The 16,515-nt window shown below is 43.9% G+C and overlaps 1 protein-coding gene across 6 annotated transcripts in view; it reads right to left on the bottom strand.

Moving 5' to 3' along the window:
- The window catches only part of FHOD3 (formin homology 2 domain containing 3), a 459,983-nt gene that overhangs the window by 12,575 nt on the left and 430,893 nt on the right, over positions 1 to 16,515 (bottom strand). For all 6 annotated transcript variants that reach the window (XM_046025395.1, XM_046025389.1, XM_046025392.1 and 3 more), the window contains 2 exons: positions 14,135 to 14,327; positions 8,583 to 8,757 (listed from right to left, as the gene is read on the bottom strand). In XM_046025395.1, the coding sequence (XP_045881351.1) occupies positions 8,583 to 8,757; positions 14,135 to 14,327 (368 nt within the window). The remainder of the gene's footprint in view (positions 1 to 8,582; positions 8,758 to 14,134; positions 14,328 to 16,515) is intronic.

The following is a 16,515-nucleotide window of genomic DNA, read 5'->3' as shown; positions in this document are numbered from 1 at the left end:
CAGTTTGTTTTGTGAGATTAAGAGTCATTTATGGTTTGTCTCCCTCCCAATCCCATCTTGTTTCATTTATTCTTCTCCTATCCCCCTAACCCCCCATGTTGCTTCTCCATGTCCTCATATCAGGGAGATCATATGATAGTTGTCTTTCTCTGATTGACTTATTTCACTAAGCATGATACGCTCTAGTTCCATCCACGTCGTCGCAAATGGCAAGATTTCATTTCTTTTGATGGCTGCATAGTATTCCATTGTGTATATATACCACATCTTCTTTATCCATTCATCTGTTGATGGACATCTAGGTTCTTTCCATAGTTTGGCTATTGTAGACATTGCTGCTATAAACATTCGGGTACACGTGCCCCTTCGGATCACTATGTTTGTATCTTTAGGGTAAATACCCAGTAGTGCAATTGCTGGGTCATACGGTAGTTCTATTTTCAACATTTTGAGGAACCTCCATGCTGTTTTCCAGAGTGGTTGCACCAGCTTGCATTCCCACCAACAGTGGAGGAGGGTTCCCCTTTCTCCACATCCTCGCCAGCATCTGTCATTTCCTGACTTGTTAATTTTAGCCATTCTGACTGGTGTGAGGTGATATCTCATTTTGGTTTTGATTTGTATTTCCCTGATGCCAAGTGACGTGGAGCACTTTTTCATGTGTCTGTTGGCCATCTGGATGTCTTCTTTGCAGAAATGTCTGTTCATGTCCTCTGCCCATTTCTTGATTGGACTGTTTGTTCTTTGGGTGTTGAGTTTGCGAAGTTCCTTATAGATTTTGGATACTAGCCCTTTATCTGATATGTCGTTTGCAAATATCTTCTCCTATTCTGTCAGTTGTCTTTTGGTTTTGTTAACTGTTTCCTTTGCTGTGCAAAAGCTTTTGATCTTGATGAAATCCCAATAGTTCATTTTTGCCCTTGCTTCCCTTGCCTTTGCCGTTGTTCCTAGGAAGATGTTGCTACGGCTGAGGTCGAAGAGGTTGCTGCCTGCATTCTCCTCAAGGATTTTGATGGATTCCTTTCTCACATTGAGGTCCTTCATCCATTTGGAGTCTATTTTCGTGTGTGGTGTAAGGAAGTGGTCCAATTTCATTTTTCTGCATGTGGCTGTCCAATTTTCCCAGCACCATTTATTGAAGAGGCTGTCTTTTTTCCATTGGACATCCTTTCCTGCTTTGTCGAAGATTAGTTGACCATAGAGTTGAGGGTTGATTTCTGGGCTCTCTATTCTGTTCCACTGATCTATGTGTCTGTTTTTGTGCCAGTACCATGCTGTCTTGATGATGACAGCTTTGTAATAGAGCTTGAAGTCAGGAATTGTGATGCCACCAACTTTGCCTTTCTTTTTCAATATTCTTTTGGCTATTCGAGGTCTTTTCTGGTTCCATATAAATTTGAGGATTATTTGTTCCATTTCTTTGAAAAAAATGGATGGTATTTTGATAGGGATTGCATTAAATGTGTAGATTGCTTTAGGTAGCATGGACATTTTCACAATATTTATTCTTCCAATCCAGGAGCATGGAACATTTTTCCATTTCTTTGTGTCTTCCTCAATTTCTTTCATGAGTACTTTATAATTTTCTGCGTATAGATTCTTAGCCTCTTTGGTTAGGTTTATTCCTAGGTATCTTATAGTTTTGGGTACAATTGTAAATGGGATTGACTCCTTAATTTCTCTTTCTTCTGTCTTGTTGTTGGTGTACAGAAATGCAACTGATTTCTGTGCATTGATTTTATATCCTGACACTTTACTGAATTCCTGTACAAGTTCTAGCAGTTTTGGAGTGGAGTCTTTTGGGTTTTCCACATATAGTATCATATCATCTGCGAAGAGTGATAGTTTGACTTCTTCTTTACCAATTTGGATGCCTTTAATTTCTTTTTGTTGTCTGATTGCTGAGGCTAGGACTTCTAGTACTATGTTGAATAGCAGTGGTGATAATGGACATCCCTGCCGTGTTCCTGACCTTAGTGGAAAAGCTTTCAGTTTCTCTCCATTGAGAATGATATTTGCGGTGGGTTTTTCATAGATGGCTTAGTAGATTGTAATTTTTATGGACACATGTTTGTGGTTGAAATTTTGCAGTAAATACGTAATATGCTATGATTCACTCGTAATTTCTGCCAGTAAAATGCACATTGCTGAATTGCATACATAAGTAGTTCACACTTTGCAAAAGGAGTAGCAGGATTCCTGGGGTTCCGCCACATGCATGTGTCTGAGACCTGTGGCTATAGGTCTACGTGTATTCCAACGACAAAGTTTTGTTGTTATTGTTGTTATTTTAAACATTTGTCGTATGAATGGGAGCACAGCCACAGCACTGGTATATATAAAACCAGTAATTGTATCTTTTCTGCTTATGCCCAAGCTCACTTGATCTATTTGCTTCCATCAGATTAGATTTTCCAGCAAAATAAAACCCTTTAAGAATAGGCTCTTCTCAGAAAAGAATTTTTGAAATGGCTAAATTTTTCTGCCTTCTCAGGATGGTTCAGCTGGTCTAACTGGAGGCAAGAGTCCTCACACACTGAAACAGCTCTGACACTGGACCCTTCAGCGCTTCTGAGTAATGATCTTTCTCAGAGCAGACAGAGCAATCAATAGTGCGATTGCGTTTTGCCCAGCAATTTCAAGTTTTCCCTTTTACCTACTGATTTATAATTCTGTGTCTCATTTTAAAATGCCAGGCTATCCTTCCAAAAACACACAATTTTCAATCATCTATATTTGCTCATAATACATTTTCAGAGCACTGGGCCAAAAATGAAGGCATCCTCTAATCTTCCTACTAAGAAGTCCCAATTCTTCCCATCTTAGCTGTCCCTAGGGATCTGCTTTCACTGTAATATGTCAGGAGATGCTTCAAAGGGACGTGTTGCCATATGCACAGGATTGCCAGATTTGGTTTTGTGATGATGTCATTCTTTTATGACCTCAGTTCTGATTCTGCTTTTTTATCCCCTCCCCCCTTGGTTACTTTCCTGCCTGGTAACCGTTTATATGCTTTCTTTCTGGCCATGTATAAGCTTTTTCCCCTGGAACCCTGCACCCACACAGAACATCAGGGAAACACTACCCACACTTTTTACAGACCCCAAGAGGCCATTGGCTCACTACAGTCTCTCAAATGTTAGCAAGATTTTTTTGAACTTTATTTTAGAGAAAGAGAGAGCGCACATGTGGGCACATGTGTGTGTGTGGGGGGGGGGTCGGCAAAGGGACAGAATCTCAAGCAGCTCCCCTGCTGAGTGTGGAGCCTGACATGTGGCTCGATCTCATGACCCTGAGATCATGACCTGAGTCAAAATCAAGAGTCAGGCGCCTAACCAACTGAGCCACCCAGGTGGCCCGCAAGACATTTATATGTACTGGGATGTGGTAGAAGGAATGAGGCATTATAGATTATGATAGCACCATATCACTTTATTTTTTACTTCATTTTTAAAAATATGTAAACTGACAACGTACACTCATTGAATCACAATGTTACACACCTGCACCTAATATAACATTGTGTGCCAAATATACTTCAATTTAAAAAAATGTAAATGCAGTTGGAAAGAAAACACTGTAATTTAATTTTCCCCTTAAAAATCTAACCCTAAAGGGGCGCCTGGGTGGCTCAGTGGGTTAAGCCGCTGCCTTCGGCTCAGGTCATGATCTCAGGGTCCTGGGATCGAGTCCCGTGTCGGGCTCTCTGTTCGGCGGGAGCCTGCTTCCCTTCCTCTCTCTGCCTGCCTCTCTGCCTACTTGTGATCTCTCTCTGTCAAATGAATAAATAAAATCTTAAAAAAAAAATCTAACCCTAAAGTAACAGTTTAAATGGGAAATAATTATATCAAAAAAGAGATTATATTTTAATGTAATACAATTTCACCTGTGTTTCCAAAAGAATTTCCCTGGATACAGACTCCTAGGTTTAGAGCTTTTCCTCTTGGCAGTTTGAAGATGTCATTTCACTTTCTGACTTCCACAGCTTCTGATAACACGGAGTCCGCATTCTGATGGTTATAACTTAGAAGGTAATTTATCGTTTCCATCTGATTTTTTAAAAGATGTTATCTTCATTGTTGGGTTTTAGCAGTCTGCCTACATTATACCTAGGCACAGTTTTCTTTTTATTTATTCTCCTTGGATTTGTTTAGTTTCTTAAATATGTAGATTGATACCTATCATCAGCATTGGGAGATTCGTAGACATTAGATCTTGAGTTAATGCTTCTTGTCCTTCTGTTGCTTCTCCACTTACACACAGGAAAGACCACTTGATTACATTTTATTCTGTTCTGTCCGCTTTATCCTCGCTATCCTTCACTTTGTACATTTTCTAATAACTTGTCTTTGAATGCACTAACCCTTTCCTTTGCTGGGGAGAGTCTGCTCTTAAACCCATCCAATGACTTCCTTAATGCAGATATTTCTTTCGCAGTTCTCGAACATCCATTTGATTATTTTTAAGAATAAGTTCCAATTTGTGGTTGAAATGATCCACTTTTTAATAAATTTGCTTAAACGTTCCTTAACATTCTCTAACATTTGCAATGGTTAAAATTTTGCTGCAGATTTCAACATCTGGACCACCTGTGGATCTGCTGCGACTGCCTCCTTTTCCTTGATGGCCACATTTTCATTTCTCCTCTTGGCTTATAATTTGGACCATGCACTGCACTCTGTGTACAGAAAGACGCAGAGACTGGGGCCAGAGTCATTTCCCCCAGGCTTCACTCTTTTCTGTGAAGCAGACATGGTGAAATACTGAGTGGGGTTGGGACCAGACACGTTGAAGTACTAGTGAAGAATCTGTCCACATCTCTTTCTAAATATCTGTATTTGTTGAAAGTGCTTACTCTAGCTTTGTTTTCTCAGACCTTCAAGGCTACAGATTTCTTCCAACCTTTCTGGCTCCACTCCCCTTTCCCATGCTGTCCTGGCACTTAGCAAATGTCTCATGGAGAAAACGTTCTAGGAGTTTGGAGATCCTCTATTTCCAATCCCTTATGCCACATCATGTGACTATTAGACATTCTGCTGGCTTCTCTTTCCTATTCGAGTCTTTCTGCCCATAGCTGGTCCAATTCTCAGCCTATGCCCAGACTTGGCAAATGGCCCTGGAGTGGCATGCTCAGCTTATCTACAATTCTAGTTTGTCTAGTTCTCTTTCCCTTCACAGGTTGCTGATACCTTTAAAAAGAAAGCTCCTGCCATTATTTAAAAAAAAAAAAATTCTAGTTGTTTTAGAAGGAGTGGTGGCCTGCCTGCCTTGCTATGTTCCATTTAGAAGCAGAAGTCCCTGAAAATACAGAGAAACTGAACAACCTTCCTTTCTAAAATTAATATATTCTCTTTTAAAATTAATATATTCTGTATGTTCCATTAGGCAAAATAGGTTCCATCTCCCCAGATGGCTTCCATGGAGCTACACTTGAATCCACCCAGGTATAGGACCTCAAGGTTCCTGATGGTTGTGGTCAACTCAGTGCAGACATTAATGCTCCCCTTCATCTTCTTCTTCTTTTTAAAAAGATTTTATTTATTTATTTGACAGAGATCACAAGTAGGCAGAGAAGCAGAGAGAGGAAGGAAGCAGGCTCCCTGCTGAGCAGAGAGCCCGATGTGGGGCTTGGTCCCAGGGTCCTGGGATCATGATCTGAGCGGAAGGCAGAGGCTTTAAACCACTGAGCCACGCAGGCTTCCTTCCCCTTTATCTTCTTGATGGCCTTGTTCCCCTTCATCTTCTTGGTGGCCAGGACAGAAAGCCTACAAGAGCTGCTGGGGCCCAGAGAGTCTAGACTCACCCATGGAATGTCCTAGGTCTTTTTGAGTACCGAGTTACAAGTGATTCCCATCACTTGATTCCCATCACACACTCCAAAACACAGCCAAGCTGTGTTTTTTCTTTTATTCTTATCCCTGTTTTATGCTGCATGTAGAATAATAATCTTAACTGCTAAGCATTTAAGGGTACTATTTTCTTTACCATTTGACCTTTCCCGCTTTTTTCTCTCCTTTTATATTCTTTCTTGCTCACACATCCTTTCTCTACTTATCACTACTTGGCTTTTCTGAGAAGTGGAGGCCTTTTATAGATAGCACTGGCCAAGAAGAGGACACCTCTCCTTCCTTATAGAAAATCAGATAATCAGGGGTGCCTGGGTGGCTCAGTCAGTTAAGCATCCAACTCTTGATTTCAGCTCAGGTCATGATCTCAGGGTTGTGAGGTCAAGCCCTGTGTTGGGCTCCTAGCTTAGCAGGGAGTCTGCTTGAGATTCTCTCTCCCTCTCCTTCTGTCACCCCCCAACCTCCATGTGCATGCACTCTCTCTCAAATAAATAAAATGAAAAACAAAAAGAAAATGAGACAATTGGAATGTACCACGTAGAGTGTTCAGGACTGTGGTTCTTCACAGCTTTATCTGTCTGCTGTTGGTCACCAAAAGCCTGCCCTTTCATTGATAAAGCAGAATATTTCTGTATTTTCTTCTCCTAACTCCACATCCAAGACTACCTAGAAGTCAGGGAGTTTGGAAAAACCAAACCTCAGAGAACCCAATCTTTGGTTCTTCGATATAAAAATAACATTTGCAAGTATTCGGGGTATAGTTTGGGCATCAAGGCTGTAGTAGAAGACAGGACATTCCTACTTTGCAGTCTGTGTCTCAGGATAACACTGGGGCAAAGGTGGCTGGAGGCAGCCCTTCTCCTGTCATCTTAACTGCCTATCAAAGTAAAAACCCTGCTAAAAGGTAAAGACTGAAGTCCAACATTAAGAAGCAGAGAAAGGAACTAGAGTGATGTATTGAACTCACATGAAGTTAAAAAAAAAAAAAAACAAACACCTGGCAATTTCATAAAAAAGCCTGCAGTGCAGTTCCACTAGGGAATTCCACATAAACCTGAGGGATCTGGCACACTGCCTGGAAGCCCTTTCAAAACTCCTGTCGATGGCAGCTTGTGGTCCTTGAAGCTCCAAGGACCTGTATGTGCCCTGTAACCCACTCTCTTCTAAAGAAAACTGGAAACTACAATTATTTTTTATGTGGAAGTTATTATCACTGTATTACTACAGCTATTATTATTATCCTTTGGTTATATGGAAGAGAGTTGACAACAGCAAAATTCCCAAAGTACCAGTCAGTTTGCAAAGGCAGTTAGGAGTCACTGAGGGGCCTTTTCTCCAGGTTGCAGCTCGACGTTCCAGCTGCCATCTCGTGAGTCCCAATGTTCTCCTAAGCCTGGGACAATGCCTGATGGGCACTGCATGTGCTCACTGCTTTACCGAGGTTTTGTGATAGGTAAGCTAACCCACAACCCAGTTGACCTGGTCTCTTCTCTGTTGTCACCCAGTATAATGACTACCAGAACCACTGTCACATGCCAGAGCACGACAGCTTAGACAATAAGTGATAATGCTTTCCTCTAGAGGTGCACCTAGCATGTGTCAAGCAAACACCGAGAGGAGAAAGCCTGTCCTCCAGGAGTTTGTTCTCTTTAGTGATAAAGTCTGTAATCTTGAGGCAGCCTGAACTGGGGGCTCAGGAGTCCATGGGAGGAAGGAGAAGCCCTCTGAGTTGAGGAGTATGGAGGCAGAGATGGATTCTGGAGGTGAATGGGGCCTGGACTGGCAGAGGAAAGGAGACAGCACCACCAGCAGGGGGCGCTCAGAGCAACAGGGTGCAGAGAAGGGTGGTGCCCACATGTGGGGGAGAGTGAGTGCGGAGTGGGGAGACAGGCTGGGACCCGACCGCAGGGGCCCCAAGCGACAGCACCAGCAGCGTGGGCCCATGTTGCAGGCAGTACGGAGACTGAGGAGGGGTCCTGTGCTGTCGGGCTGGATCGAGGACTACCACCAAACATTCTCAGGTCAAAGTAGAGGACCACCACCACCAAACATTCTCAGGTCAAAGTAGAGGACCACCACCAAACATTCTCAAGTGAAAAAGGCACCTTATTCTCAATTAAATTATAATTGAGTAAAGTTACTAAATAATTTTATTGGTGGGATAAAATAGCCCCCACTAAGTTATGAAACAAACCTAGAAACTCTTATCTGTCTTTACAACCTTCAGTTTTCATTTCTTCCTTGCCTGTAAAGATTTAAAAAGGCAAAAAGGGCTGTGCTTGAATCTAGCAAACTTCCTTACACAGGGCCAGCCAGTGAAAATCTGGGGCTCTACGGGTCCCACTTGTCTCTGCCCCAACCAGCCAACTCTGCCACCGCCGCGTTCACGCACCATGGGCAGCACCCACACCCATCTGCCTGGCTGCGTTCTAGGGAAAACTACAGGTATAAAACAGGTGGCTGGCTGAATTGGGCCTGGGGCCATGGCTGGCTGATCCCTGCTTTAACCCATAAGGGTCCATTCATAACCAAAACTCCTCCCATGTGAATGAAGTTACACTTGCTGGAGGGCCCTGCCATTTGGAGATGAAGTACTAGAGTGAGTCCCAGAGATGTGAGTGAAGGCATGGGTCTAGGTCAGCACAGGCAGGCCTCAGCCGATACTTCCTGGGCATTGTCACCTGCACCACCATGATGGGGACCCCTCCCCCAAATCGCCCCCTTGCCAGGAGTCACCTCGGCTTGCTCTGCTGCGGGTGCGGACGCCCAGGACCGGGGTGGCATCTTCCAGCGCCGGCGATGAGGTCTTCAACACAGCCTTCATGTTCTCATGCTCCGTGGCGTCCTCTGCGTAGCTCAGGCCCTGCAGTGGGCTCAGGGGTGCCGGAGAGCTGCTGGAGAACTTGCCTGACTGCAAGAACAAAGTAGGAGAAAGGGCGTGAGGTGACTCCCCAGAAAACCAACTTCCACTGAGGAAAACAACCTCCTTGTTTGTGTGCATTCCACATTCTCCACCACTGTCCCTAACATTTTCCTTGTGCCAATGACAAACATCCAGACAGACAGGAAGTTCTCTTATCAGAAAGAAGAGCTCTGGTCCCAAAAGGCCCATACCCTTCCCTCCCCCACAGCTGCCCTCAGGGGGTGCTAAGGACCAAGGACATCAACCCTGGGAAGAACTCAGAAACCCCACCTGTTTCTAATACCAAAGCCCTGATATGAGAGTTTAAATATGCCCAGTCAATCAAACGTATTGAGTTGTTTTTTTTTAATTTAGCACCAGAGAGCAGTTAAAATTTTCTTATAGATCACTTATGATGTTAGCATTTAAAAAGTGGGATTCAGTCACAGAATCCTACTATGGTAAAAGCACTGGTAAGAATCTTTCCAGAGCTACTCCCATCCCACTTGACAGAGAAGGAAACTGAAACCCTCCAAGATTCAGTGACTTGCCAAAGGCCCCAAGGGAATCAATTTCAGGCCCCTGGCCAGCATGTGACACAGACACTCATGCTGAAACGGAGTTTGGCCGCACTCATTGCTTCTGGCTGTGGCAGACATGGGGTTGCTTGAACACGCATCACACATACACGATCATATCCTCTAACTGCAGCTGAGCAAAGAATCAGGGCATATATTTTTTATAAGAGGTATGCTGGAACACCGGGCCATATGTACACAAGGCCAAACAGCCGACGAGAAGGAGAAAGTCAGATTAATGTTTGCAAAGAGCAGTCCCACGGATTCCTGCCTTCTTTTCATTGAGTGTCTCAGCCATGGCAACAGAGCCCAGGACACATCTGCTGGTACCATCTGCTTGCCCCCTCATCTTCTGGAGCCAATCAGCCCTGACATCATCTCTGGTTCTCCCATCTGCACCAGGGCCAGGAGGAGGAGCCCCTGCCATCCCACCCCTGCAAGCATGACTTCCAGTGAGTCCGATGGATGCCGGCTGGGAAAAGGGGCACAAGTCAATGGCTGCCCCTGAGAGATGACCACATCTGTGGCCGCTGTCCCAATTTATCTTTGGTTTTAGGGCTCTTTTCATGGTTATTCTAGAATCCAGTTTTCATACTGGGGTTGCCCAAAGGCTCAGTCAAGGGGCTGGAGGGAGAATTCCCTGTCTACTTCTCTAATATTGGGAAAATATCTCCAATATTAGACCAGCTGAACTTGTCATTCTTGACAGGGCCTAGGACTGAGGGAGACTTGGGAAATGCAGTTAACCTTTTGATTCTTGGCATCCCCATCATGATGAGAACCCGTGTAAGGAGGTTAGTGATCACACGGAAAGCAACCAGAAAACGATCATGCATGGTTTAGAGCACTGGCTGGTGCTGACGCCTCATGCTGCTTAGGTTAGGTTAGACTCTACAGCACACTTGGGAAGGTCAACTGTGGCCTTCTTCATGTTCAGAAACAGTCCTACCTCCATGTCATCCTCTTCATCAGTCTACCCGAGTGGACAGGACAGGATGGAAAAGACAGAAGGGATTCTTAGAAGGTACAAGGGTTAGCAAAGATGAGATCATCTCAATGTCACACCATATTCCAAATAAAAAAACTGGCCGCCACAGCCAGGGTCTGCCCTCCTGATTCAGGAACTGCCAGACCCCAACTGCATAGCCCTCCTGCCTGTGGCCAGGCACTCCCTCTCTGAGCCCCAAGGCCAGTTCTGAGTAATGTCAGGAGGCATTTGTGGGGCTCCAGACCAACCTCCTGAGGTCATCCAAGGGTGCATAGCCAGCGTACCTGGTGTCCTGACTACTGGAGACCTCACTCCCAGCTCTGTGCCCTGCTCCTCAGCTGGCCACGTCCTGTGGAACCCACCACAACCTGCCAGTCATCAGGGCCTCTATGTGTGAACCAGCCTCCACGTGTCTGGTGCTCCCTGCCAGCTGCTATCCCCCTCTCACCCCGAGTGCTTGAGCCTCCCTGCCCAGGCTGCCAGGTCTAGGCCTCCATGAATCCTGCCACACACACACCAGACAGAACAAGCACAACAGTTGCCCAAGCAGAATGGGTCCCATTACTCTCTCCTCAGAAACATGAACTTCAGTCCTTTTAAAAATCTTACCCGTCCCTCATGGAGGCTTTCTGAGAGGACACGCCCAACTTTTAATTATCACCAGATAAACTTCTTGAAGCACCTTTTAAAAAAATATCCTTCTCCCAAAAATAAGCTGAGGGTTAACGTCATGTCCATCTCTTGGTTTTAGATGAAAAACACCCTCAACGTAACCTGCATTTCCACAGAGGTTACAAAGCCAGGCCTGCAGATTGGACACGAGGTTTTTAAGAACCAACTCAACTTTCAGGAGCTAAAATGACAAAATGCTTCCGGTTCGTCATGTTTCCCACCACCCTCAGGCAAGTGGCACTATACCCAGAGACGACCGTCCTCTCTATTTCTGTGTCTACCTTGGAGCTTATTTATTTAACCAGGATGGTTGGTATTTTCTCAGCCATCAGCCCAAGTGCAAGGCACTACATATACAAAATCTCTAGCCTTCTCACCGTCCCCCAAAGGAACTAGCATTCCCTTTTTCTAGAAGACAAAGCTGAGATGACATGCCTGCAAAACTAAAGGAAATATTTAAAATAGGACAGCAGAAGGTGTGCCCTCACGCCTCACTACTGTCCTCAGTTGCAGCTGCCAACAAGAAGCAGCCTAACTTACAACCCAAAAGGGATGATGATTCTTTCCTCACCTGGCAACAGCCCAGCCAATAAGAAACTGCTACAACTCAGCCAATGAGAAACCACTGCCACCCTGAATGCTTACTTTCTTCCAAGGTACTTTCACTGGAAGCAGCCCCTCCCAATGCCCCCTTTGCTCAATAAATTAACGTTTCTCTCTCCTTTGTTCTTTGGACCTGCCTATGCTTTGGTCATAGCCTGCATGTCCCAAACTGCAGTTCCTCTGCCATTCCTGAATAAACTCATTTTGCTGCTAAAATAACAGCTGGTTCATTTTCAAGGTCAACACTGCTCCCCACTGCGCCCTGATGGGGAGGTCCTGGGACTGATGGCCTGAGGTCTTGCAGCCCATCTTGAGTATGATGACAGCAGACAGGGCCACGGCATCTTATGCTGCTTGCCTTGTCTATGTCACTATTTTGTCTAGAACTAGCTCAGGGCACAAGGATGAGGAATCCCTTGTTTCTCACTGACTTCTACCTGGGAGGGCTTCTGGATTTTGAGAAAAGCAGCCTGCACTTCAGAAGCAGAGAAAGAAGAGGAGTACCAGGCACACAAGGGCAGATATAGGGTAGACTCCAAGCGCAGGGTCTTTAGATTTTACCCAGATTTCACTGTGTCTTAAACAATAATTGTTTTCCTAAAATCATCTCTAATTGCTATCACTTCCGCATTCATTTTACCCAGCATCTATATTAAAAATGATTTTCTCTAAAAATCATTTCCAGCTCTAACGTTCAGGAACTCCATCTATTGCCAGATTTTGTTTTTAGTGGTTTAAGTTGTGTACATGTGGTTTTCTAATCATGAGGACATCCTTGGGGTATAAGTTTGTCTTCTACTGCAGTCGCACATGTGGGCACACCAGGGGAACCTAATTGAGAATCCGGGAAAGCAGCTCTACACTTCGTCTTGAGCAACAATATCCTAATCTTCCAGCAGATGGCAGTCTCTCTACGTGAATGATGCCACTTTGACCACTGAAAATTGGACCCCAAGGAGGAGAGGAGGATGAACCCTGAAGCCAGCTCTGTCCACATCTGAATGGCAATTTAAATATTTTTGAGTCAAACTCTAGAAACATTTACCCTTGTTTATAAATAGGCAAGCTGAATGTTTTCAGAGAAGGGCAGAATTCGAAAATTAGTGGGATCTGTAAAAAAAAATCTCAAGAATTTGGCAAGAAATTTTTGTGTTTTCGTAACTATTAAGCCTATTGGGCTTGTAGTTTTCACCCGCCAATGTGTCTCACTTCCTCAGAAACAAGGAAGCCCCTTTTAAAACTTCTAAAAATAACACCTTGGAATGAGAAGTGGGCACAGTTTGCCCAGATGGATTCAGTTTGCTTCCCGTTGCTGTCCTCTGGGAGACTACACGTCCTACCGAACCCAGATTTCAGCTGGTGGCACGGCCATTCGGAATTGCAACAGGCTACACAAAGGGCCCCTCTGCAGAGAAGTGATGTAAGGGTTGAGAAAATTCCAGGTGAACAAGGAGTCTGGGTGAGGGGATGAGTCCCTGGTTGTTCTTAGAAATGTCTTAAGATTACAACAAGATTTCTGAGCTGAAGGATCCTGTCTCCATATCCCTCAAGAATGTGGCCAGTAATCACGTGCCTCTGTTTCTCCTACAACATGCACACCTACCTGGAGACAGTGGGCAGAACTGATTTGATTCCTCCCCAAAGAAATCTGCCTAATTTGAGCTCAGTGGAGACTTGCAACCCTTAGAATGATGGCACTCTACTGCTTGGACTTTTACCCATCCCATTCTCCATATCACTGAGTGCCAATGTGCTTCGCAGATCCATAAACAGATGAGTTAAGTTTCCTACAGACCCACCAGAAAGAGGCACCTGCATGGTGGGTCTTTGTCTCTGGCACCTTCACACATCCCTTTCCCTTCCACTTACAGAGTGTCTTGCATCTGAATGCCCACAGCACCTGTGGTCTGCAGGGTTCTGGGCTGGGGGGGAAGGGGAGCCCAGGAACAGGGGAAGTATACAAGTGTGCAGGTGCCTACTCCCCAAGGGGCTGTGGGGAACTCCTGTTGGATTCACTGTTCTGCGGATCTCTTCCCATCTGAATGTTCTCTGACCCAAGGGACCCTCAGATTATGTCTTTGAGCAACCACATCCATTTTTTCTCAATCCAGTGCCTTTGAATGGGTGGTCCATGTGTCAACTGACTGGTTGTATAGCATTGTTAGAACGATTAAAATCCCGACTCAATTCCCAAATCAGTATATCTGTCTTCCTAGGACATGTGGCACTTTTATATTTTTTCTTTTCTTCCACTTTTACCCACATTCCAGAGGTTGAAAACAGCATCAAGCTTTTCATGACACCACAGCCTACAACACCCTGACATGGGTTAAAGTTCCTCCACTAGCCACATAGCCTTAATTCACATGGACTTATCCCATGTCTGTCATAATAGCAGATTTTCATGGTAATAGGAGAGGAAGAGTTTAAGAGCACTTTTTAAAAGATGGCATTTTTTTCCACAAAAAAAGAAAAAAAAGGTCAGCCCCACACTGTGGGGCTTTCGCAACAAATGACACAAAGAGACGGGTTTCACAGAACTTACGTCCGTGATCATCTTCCCTCTGGTCTTATTTCTCTCTCTGTGGTTGGCCCGTTTCTGTTTCTGCTGCAAAACCCTTTCCCTGGTGGTGCGATACTCCAGCGCGAATTCACTGAGGATCCTGCAGAACTTGTTTATGTTGACTTCCCGAATCGCATAAGGCGGGTGCCCCATGAACAGCAAAAAGGAATGGAACCTGCAATGGAAAAGCCAATAGCGGTGATGACGCCAGTTCTAAGGAATAAAAAACCAATGGTCTAAAAACTCCCAGCAGGAAACCAGTCAGGCAGGCAGTGCTCTTCATTCCTGGGACTCTGGGGCTGAGTCTTCTGGAGCCGCCAGTTCAACCGGAAGTTAAGTTCAACTCACTTTCTCACTGATGGAGGATGTCTAGGTGATGGGATTTCAGGATTTAGTTACTGTTTTGTTTGCTTCTCGGTGGTTTACTGTTTTTCTAAAATGTATGTGCAAAACTTTTGTAATATTTTAAAGAAAACACTGCACAAGTTTCTAGATTATGTAAGAGCTGAATACGGAATAAGGAAATACAGCTTAGCAATTCCTTGAGAATCTGCTGTAATGATTATCGGAATAAACCCAATCACATGAGCTGTTAATGGATGGTTTGTAAAAATGCTGATTAAGTTTTCTGTGAGTAAATACTCTGAAATATTTTCTCATGGTATTACATACAATCCCTTTTCTTTTTTTCTTTTCTTTTTTTGAGAGTGTGCACAAATGAGTGGGGGAGGGTGCAGGACAGAGAGAAAGGGAGAGAGAGAGAAAATGCTAAGCAGGCTCCATGCCGGCTGTGGAGCTCAACATAGGGCTGGGTCTCATGACCCTGGGATATGACCTGAGCTGAAATCAAGAGTCTGATGCTTAACTGACTGAGCCACTCAGGCACCCCACATACAATCTTAATTTCATTAAAAAACACCACATAAGCAGCCCAAAATAAATTTGAGCTATTTAACTTTATAAATTAAAAAACTATTGGATTTTTTTTGACAAACGCTTTGTAAAAGAAATTAAATAAGTAAACATGTACACCATCTTTAGTTATCAGGAAATGAGAAAGAAGATACTAGGAGACAGAGGGACATTAGTATGTAGACCAAACAGTCTTATATAAATGATACCATTAGTTGTGGACAACTACTTTTGTTTTTGATCATTCTAATTTGTACAGTATGAATAGGGGTTTTGTTTTGAAGTGAGGGAAATGGGCTTATTCTTTATGTGAAGAATAATAAAGTAAAACAGACAACTTGTAATTAAAGGGGCTGAAAAAATGCTGTTTATTTTTTTAAATTTTTTTTAAAGATTTTATTTATTTATTTGACAGACAGAGATCACAAGTAGGCAGAGAGGCAGGCAGAGAGAGAGAGAGGAGGGAGCAGGCTCCCCGTAGAGCAGAAAACCTGATGCGGGGCTCGATTCCAGGACCCTCGGATCATGACCTGAGCCAAAGGCAGAGGCTTTAACCCACTGAGCCACCCAGGTGCCCCCAAAAATGCTGTTTAAAGTCATAAAATTTAGCTAGAACTATAAGGCTCTTAGAGGAACAAAGACTGTAAGTTTTCATGACTTTGGATTACCCAATGATTTTGTTCTTATATGGCCACCAAAACTATCAGCAACCAAATAAAAAATAGATAAACCTGACTTCATCAAAATTAAACACTTTGGTGTCTCAAAAGACCATAATGAGTGAAAAACAACCCACAGAATGGGAGAGAACTTGCAAATCATGTATCTGGTAAGAGATTTATATCCAGAAAATATATAGAAATATTACAACCAACATTGAAAAGACAAAAAAGAAATATGGACAAAGGATGTGAACAGACATGTCTCCAAAAAAGATACACGAATAGCCAGTAAGTGCATGAAAAGTTGTTTCATATCACTAGGAGAATGAAAATCAAAACTACAGACAGTAACAAGAGTGGGTGAGGACTCAGAGAGACTGGAGCCCTCATAATGCAGCAGGCAGAGACATAAAATGGTTCAGCTGCTATGGAAAAATCTGGCAGTTCTTAAAAAGTTAAACACAGGGTTACCCTATGACCTAGCAATTTTGCTCCTACGTATATACCCCAAAGAAAAGAAGATGCATGACCACACAAAACCTCTATAGAAATGTTCCTACAGCAATAATCATAACAGCCAAAAAGTAAAGATGATCCAAATGTCCAACAAGTGAACGGGTTAATGAAACGTGGTCCATCCGTACAAGGTACCGCACAAGTGGCCCTACTTCCTCTCTCCTCTCGACCAAACCCAGCCGCAATGGACTCAAGATTCCTTAAGAAGCCTCAGGCCCTAGGGCTGGTGTGTGGGGATCCTACAGAGACACTGAGATGGCTGAAAGCCTGCAG

This window comes from Meles meles, chromosome 12, assembly GCF_922984935.1.
Source record: "Meles meles chromosome 12, mMelMel3.1 paternal haplotype, whole genome shotgun sequence".
Lineage (NCBI taxonomy): Eukaryota > Metazoa > Chordata > Mammalia > Carnivora > Mustelidae > Meles > Meles meles.
The sequence above is the reverse complement of the archived record's forward strand: the minus strand, read 5'-3'. Positions and strand labels throughout refer to the sequence as shown.